The sequence below is a fragment of the Nanorana parkeri genome, unplaced genomic scaffold (genome assembly GCF_000935625.1).
Source record: "Nanorana parkeri isolate BGI_ZX_2015 unplaced genomic scaffold, ASM93562v1 scaffold3, whole genome shotgun sequence".
Classification (NCBI taxonomy): domain Eukaryota; kingdom Metazoa; phylum Chordata; class Amphibia; order Anura; family Dicroglossidae; genus Nanorana; species Nanorana parkeri.
The window spans coordinates 4,628,487-4,636,284 of NW_017306271.1; the positions used below are offsets into that span (position 1 = coordinate 4,628,487).

At 41.1% G+C, this 7,798-nt stretch overlaps 1 protein-coding gene across 1 annotated transcript in view; it reads right to left on the minus strand.

Annotated features, from left to right (window-relative positions):
* LMTK2 (lemur tyrosine kinase 2) overlaps positions 1–7,798 on the minus strand; it is an 81,470-nt gene that overhangs the window by 31,482 nt on the left and 42,190 nt on the right. The window contains exons 4-6 of the mRNA XM_018565331.1: positions 5,497–5,570; positions 3,399–3,517; positions 2,167–2,254 (exon numbers count right to left, since the gene is read on the minus strand). Of these exons, the coding sequence (XP_018420833.1) occupies positions 2,167–2,254; positions 3,399–3,517; positions 5,497–5,570 (281 nt within the window). The remainder of the gene's footprint in view (positions 1–2,166; positions 2,255–3,398; positions 3,518–5,496; positions 5,571–7,798) is intronic.

Below are 7,798 nucleotides of genomic sequence, written 5' to 3' on the forward strand. Positions count from 1 at the left end.
ACGACAGTTGGAGGGAGCTGGCTTAAGGTCTTATTTGTGTCCCAACCTCCTGAAGGTCGCAGTGTAACCCATTGGTCCAAGATTATCTACGATCACTGTGCCCCTCAATGGACGATTAAAGAAATTGTAAATTAGATGCCATCAAAAAAATAATAATCTGTTGGCTATGGATGCTAATGGGCTGAATTACCTACTAAAGGAACTATGCAGGTAATCAGGGGCTTACAAGCAATACAAAAAAATAGTAGTATATAGCAATCTCTGAACATGGGCATGTGGAAACACACTTCTAACAAAAGATCCATACAGGCCTATACACTTCCCCAGCTGCCCTTTTTTAAAGTAAATTTTACAGTTTTAAAGAAGAACTATGAAGTGAGTGAAAATCACTCATCCTCATAGTTCGAGCCAACGTGTGACATGAAACTGTCACACATCGGCTCAATAGATTGGGAAGTGAGCGAACACATACTGTCACTTGCTCACTTCTCGATCATCTCCCTGCAGAGAGCAGTGACGGTCAGTCATCGCTCCCCGCAGGGATTTTCCCCCCTCCCCGATTCTCCAGCGCTGACTGGCGGAACGGATGGGGGAGGGGCGGGCACAGCTGGCTCTGCCTCTGAATAGGCAGAGCCAGCTGCCACTCAAGCAGCTGGGTGGATCTCGACAGCATTGTCAGGATCGGTCCCCGGCTGTGGCCGTTTCAGTATACCGCGAGCTGTAGCTCACAACATACTGAGTTTTGGGTCACGGGAGGACGTTAGTACATGTCTTCCCGTGACCCTTAAGAGAACTATGGGGGAAAAACACTGACCCCCATAGTTCTCTTAAATCTATTAAGGAAAAAAAACCTCTGAAATTTATACCAAGTGCCACTCATTACCATTTTTACAGCTACTAATGGCTTAGATCCATATAACCCAATTTATTTTTATAGTCTAAATTCTAGCTGTAATTTGTGAAGTAAAAAATAAATGCAGGATGACTGTTGTCGGACTTATAAGACAGGATGAAGGGCACAGTTTACTTTTATCAGTGGGGTTAGAATTACCTCTTTTATGCAGTTTGCTGTGAAGACCGTGACATTGACATGTCTGTATTATAAACAAAATTCTATATAACATTTAGTCTTTATTATATGAACAGCAAAATAGATAAAAGCCAAAAGAGGACTGCTGATTGTAAAAAGGAAAAGGAACTAATGCATAAGTGAAAAATCCACCATTTACTACAAATATTTAACAAATTCCCAGATATCCTTCTTATCAACACTGAAGGTACATCCCTATTGCCACTAGGCCTTGTTTACACAGGCTTCAACCTGCAAGGGCAGTGTGAACAGCAAACGTTTGCAATGCTTTTAGCAAGTTTCCAGGAGCTTTGCTGGAGCCTTTAAAGAATGATTCAGTTTGGGAATGATAAATACAGAACTTAACGGTAGCGCTGTCGCTTTAAATAAGCAGCTGGATAGGGTGGAGATGGCCAAAACTGTTGCACATTCGTTGTGATGTCATTTCCTTGTTCCATTGAGGAAGTAAATAAAATTAAAATTGAACATCTAAGTCCTGTGCAGCACCCCCCCCTTTTTTTTTTTTAATTGGAATTTGTTTTTAGATGGGCCTCGGCAGGTGTGCACTTTATTGTATGTGCATACCTACCAACTGGTACTATGTCTAACGCAAGATACTTGTATAGAAAAAAACACATGCAAAAATAATTTATACACTGTGTCCTTATCCCACAGTTGATATTGTGACATATATCCTGCATTCTTGTTCTCAGTCTTAAACCAACATATGATCTGAAGAAGAAAAAAAACTTAGCTTGTATTGATTGAAGCCTGTGATAACCGAGCGGGATAGATCTGCTATATTGCTGCAGCTGAACTAGCCAGGTTCAATGAAATTCTGGTGTGTACAATCACATTCCACACACTCAGACAATCCAGTGCATGTATCATTTAGTATTACCTCATTTACTAATTATATATTGTGAATTACATCTGTTAACTTTTATTAGGTTACAGATAATGGTATCACTATTAAACAAAAGGAACAAGGTCACAGTAAAAAGAAAAGTTGACTTTTGCACTACATGTTTACAGAAAGACCTATAATAAATTTGTAGATAAGGCATAACTATGTTACAGCATTGTAAATAACTTACCAATTCGCATAACTCAAATACCAGAAGATAGGGCATAGTCTCCACGCATTGACCAACACACTGCACAATGTTAGGATGATGCAGGTAGCTTAGGAATGAGAAGGAAAAAAAATGAATTACTAACATGTACATGCCTGACAAACATTTTGCATTTAAACTGACCAATTTTTATCCATATACTCATTCTTTGCACCTGGTCCAAAATGTTGCCCTGTTTCAGCCCACAGCAGCCTTTATCTCTGGGCTATTAAAGGAGAACTATGGGGTAAGTGTTTTTCCCCATAGTTCTCCTCAGGGTAACGGGAGGACATAAACTAGCGTCCTCCCGTGACCCAAAGCTTAGTATACCGCGAGCTACAGCTTGCGGTAAACAGGGACGGATCCCGACATTACTGTCTGTATCCACCCAGCTGCGTGAGTGACAGCTGGCTCTGCCTATCTAGAGGCACATCTAGCTGTACCCGCCCCCTCCCTGTCCGTTCTTCCAGTCAGCGCTGGAGGATTGGGGCGGGGGGGGGGGACGCTCACTTTCCGATCTATTCAGCCGACGTGTGACAGCTTCATTGTCACACGTCGGCTCGAACTACGAGGTTGAGTGAAAAATCACTCACCTCATAGTTCTCCTTTAAGACTCATTTAAAAGAAATTAAGGGAAAAAAATGATTCTAAATATTGGACAACCTTCTCCTTATTAGCATCAGAATATACTGTATGTGTATGTAGACATTAAGAAATAGATCAAAAGATGCATAATATAATAAACAGTGCACATATACTAAAATACACAGATGTATGCATCAGAATTGAAGAAGTGGCTTAACTAAGCTACAAAATGTCTTCAACTTTACAGAGAAAGTCCAGTTGAATGTGGCAGGCAGAGAGCGCAGGAATATCTGATCTTTACTACAATGACAGGATTAATGGCAAGAACAGGTACAGTTTTTTGCACCTTCCACCCCTATAAAACAACGCTTTCAGGAGGTATATTGAACAAACCAAAAAGGAGCAAAAATAAGAGACATCCATTGTTTAGGTTTACATTCACTTGTGGTTTGAAAACCCTGAAGCCGTGATTTGGCATGGAGATGTCCACTGCAGCTTTAAAAAAAAAAAACACTGCTAGCAAAGGAAAACCTACTTTAGAATGATCAGCACAAGATACAGCCTCCATTTAGCGATGCATTGGCATTCTTGGCGTTACATCTCATAGCCTAAAAGAATGTTAAACTTACCAATATGGCTCTCCATTTTTTATAAACTGCTCCTGCTCCTTTGTACTTGCACTTGCTCTTAACTCCTTTATAATCACTCTCGCAACGCTGTTTTCTCTGTAGATCTCTCCCAGCAGAACCTGAAGAGCACACAATTGCAAAGCTCAATAAAAAGTATTAAAAGCACACAAAAATGAAGTACTGGGATTCCTCTACCAAGGAAGGCAATGACCAAAAACAGAGAAGGCAGTCTTCATTTCACTCAACAGACTAGGATAAACTTCAGCATGAGACAATAATGTGATGAACTCTTAAATGTAACTGTCCATCATGTTGGTCCTGGTCTTAATACTTTGAAAGTCCCTAACCCAGTACAAGCAGGCATATCTGTAGTGAGAGAAAGGTCAGAAGTCCTTATCTGTTGTTCTAGGTCAGTGACTAAAGTATGAAAAGAAATAGGGTCAGAATAAAAGCCAGGCAACCAACATTTTCAGGAGCTACAGCATGTAGACCTTGAACATTCAAAAAATGCTCCTAAATAAAGTCAACAGCAAATCTCGTTCACACAATGCAATACAGCAGCTCTAACCTTCAGAAAATGGTGTTATGTGTATATTACAAATGGTCAGAGAGCTGGATTTAGTAATGCCACTGCAGTTTCTAAGCTTACTTGTCCCAGCAGCCCTTTCAGCTAACCATTAGTTTGGGCATGCATGGGGTTTTTTTTTTTTTATGTGTTGGATAAAGTGGTGAAGGGATACAACCCCTGTCAAGTTTTCTTTGCTTTTCCCAATAGGAAGATTTCAAACCCTCAAGTTTTCAGGAAGCCATGCCCAAAAAAGGACAGACATAGGGCAAAGGAGTAGTCACCAGTATTGCTTGTGGTCTTCCTGGTGAGGCTAGCAGGCAGAGATGCCTAATACAAAAGATATATGGCTATGGAGCAATAGACACAGGAGTGCCTTTGCACACTCACATACACCGAGGAGGTCAAGACAAAAAGTAGGCACAATTAACATTTCTAGATGTTGCATATAGCATACAAAATCTTAATTCTTTTTTTCCACCTGAAAGATGATCTGTGCTCTTATAAAAACAGCCTTGTTTAGATAAATAGAGCAAAAGATGATGAAAAATCTTTCCTGGAAAAATTCCTCCTCTAGGTACATCAAAAACATGATCAGGGCTCATTTTAATTCGTCTGATGCTCAATTCCTGGGCTATTCCCTATGCTGAATGTTCGCAACTATTTTGTTTTATCCCCTTATTCTTTGCGTGAATGTTTTGTTATACTACTGTAATAACGCAATAAAAATGTATTGTAGTGTATGACTTACTGTCTGTTGAAGTTGAGGACCAGAATTCATACTAGATATTCCTCCCTTTCAGCACAGACGAGGTGAATACCTAGGGCTTTCACTCACATGAGAATTGAAGGGAGCTTGGAGAAGCACTGTCACCAGGAAAGTATTTCTGAACAATAATTACTCTGTGCTTCCAGAAAACAAAGCGATGGAAAAGAAAACCAATAGCTGTAGAAGACAGCCGGTAGTCTAAGATAGCCTTTCTTAGCTAGGGTGCCTTCTGACTTTTGTCAGGGTGCCTCCAAATCTGGCTAGAGGGGGGAATCTGATGTGAAGGTGCTTCTAATGTAAAAGGTGGGGGGACGACTCTAATTTGCAAGGGGAAACTTCATTGTCTTTTTTTGGGTGTTTTGCCAGGGGTCCCCACACCTTAAAATCCATACCAGGCCCTTATTTAAGATGGTTTTGTATTGATTTTGGAGGGGGAACCACGTGCCATACATTTTGTTTTTACATTTTAGACTGGGGATCCTTGAGATTTTGCATACTTTTAAAAAGGTCCCATGTCTGAAAAAAGGTTGAAAAACACTGATCCAAACTATCAGCGCATACCTTGTATCTACCCCTCCAGTGCCACTATTACTACTTGACTGCTAGGAGTTAATACAAAACAACATCTCTTCTTTGCGCAATTTAAGAAGCATAAAAAATTAAATCTCAGGTTACATTAGTATTTTTGCACACTCAGCGTGCACTAGTCCAAATAGCAGAATTACATAATCACTCATTTTCACAAAGTTAAAGAAAAAGCTTACCTTGCCAAACCAGCCATGACCAATCTCCTGAATGTAGCTTAGACTGTGGCGGGCAATCTGGAACTTTGCTGCATCTAGCAAGACAAAAACACAAGAAGGATTTCCCGTTAGAGCAGTGATACAGTGGAAGTGAACAGAGTCACAGAATGTACTGAATACATGATGCGACAGCCTGCACATTGTGTCTGATTTTTAAACACTGCATGTGTGGGAGCACAGTGGCATGTGGAGAATGTGTAATATGTGGAAGAACACAATAGGCTTCAGTTCTGAACTGGGTACTGGTCTGCAAAGAAAAAGAAAAAAAAATGTTGCGAATGTGACCTGAACCACTCATTATGATCTACAGTAATACCAATTTATACAGTGCCATCAATGCATGTCATGCTATAAGAACAAGAATTGCACGTACAACAACTACAGACGTGGACAAAATTTGTTGTTACACCTTATTGAAACAGTGCTTCATTCCTACTCAAAACTGGCGAAATTAAAATGAATTGTCTTATTTATATCTGCATGTCTTTGTATATCAAAGCAATATATTATTGCTCATTCAACAAGATTAGAAATAATTGGATCTCAGTGATAACCGTTTTCTGTAATTAATATTACAAGTTTTCAGTCTTGTAGCCATTCAGCCAATTTAAATGGAGAAAAGTAATCATTCTGCGGTTTGGCGTCATTGTGTGCCCCACACTGAACATAGACCAGATAAAGCAAAGTCTAGAGTTGTCTGAGATCATCAGAAAGAACTATAGACCAAAAATGTCAAAAAGGAAAGGACATAAGACCATATCCAAGCAGCTTGAAATTCTTGTTTTTTTTTATCGAAGCCCGTGGACGTGCATCAAAACAAACTTCCCCCTGTGAACAAAAAAAGTGAACCGTGAAATCACAGCACACAAAAACGTGCACAAGGGTGCAAGGTCCTTCAATAAAGACAGGACCTACTTCCCAACCCCCCGGGACGCAAGGCTCCTGACAGGGTTTGAGACTGTTGGCCCACCAACCCGAAGGCCGGTGGACCCCGATCCTTTGGGGACCTGCCGAAACAGGTCTCTCACAGTACTAGGCAGGGGGGATCTCCCGAAGAGAAACCCCCCTCCTGGGTGGGAGGAGACAGAGAACCCTATATAAAAGGGCACAGAATCTCCTCCCAGCATCAGGAATAGGCCCCGAAGAAACCTGCACCTTCAGCATCTGTGGGTCAAAAAGCTTTTAAAAAAGCCAAATATGCAATCGTGCAATAAATTATACTAAAGTGCCAGTGCACCACGCTGACAGGCCTTAGGGGCCGAGTGCAAAAAAATTGCCCCGGACTAGCCATAAGGCCTGTCCAAGAGGCGATGTGCAGAAAAATGCAAGGTGGTGTGTGACCAAGTGATCAGTGAGTCAATGTGGGGGTCCCACACCCAAGTGACTTCCTGAGCACCCCTGGGACACCACCCCCAGGGGGCACAACACCACGGGCTTCTGCCGCCCCCAACTCTCCAGCCAGACCAAGCTTCGCATCCATTCCTCTCAGGAGGCAGGGCACCTTCAGAGATCCCTCCGCCGGAGCCCACCCATCACAAGGGTCGAAAGCTCCGATGGCCTGGAACCTCATCCAGTACCCCACCAATTACGCCAGGATTTACTAAGCTGCCATCTACCCCTCTCCTTAGGTGACGGCAGCCGTTCTTTCCCGGCAACAGATAAGAACAGATACTACACTTGATCTTAGCCAAAAGGCCGAGAAGCTTGAAATTCCTGTTACTAGAGTAGAAAATATTAAGAAGCTTAAAAGGTCCATGGGTGTGCAGCCAACATCAGGAAGTGGCTGCCGGAGGAAGATTGACTCCAGATTGAACAGACCGAAATGAGCTGAAACATGCACCCTTCAAAATCTGAAACAGCTAGCGAAGTTCCCTCAAGATGTGTTGGCAAAACTACCTGTTGGAAGTCTCATTAAGAGCTACATGAATCCCTTGTGTTCAGTAATTGTCTCCAAAAGTTTGTGCAACTAAATATTAGGTTAAGTGTCCGGTCATATTTGTCCATGCCATTTTTGTTTTATTATTTAAAATATTCCAAACATTAAAAGAAAAGTCTGATTTTAATTAAATATGGAAATAAAAGATAATTACTTTGGTCAATTTCAAGTTAATGCAGAGAAAACTGAGGGTACTAACAAGTTTGTCTATGTCTGCATATCAATAATAATAAAATACCATAATGAAACACAATAGCAACAAAAGGAGCAAAGAAAATACAGTACCAAAATTCTCTCGGGCCTAAAGGATATCTAAAAAAAAAAAAA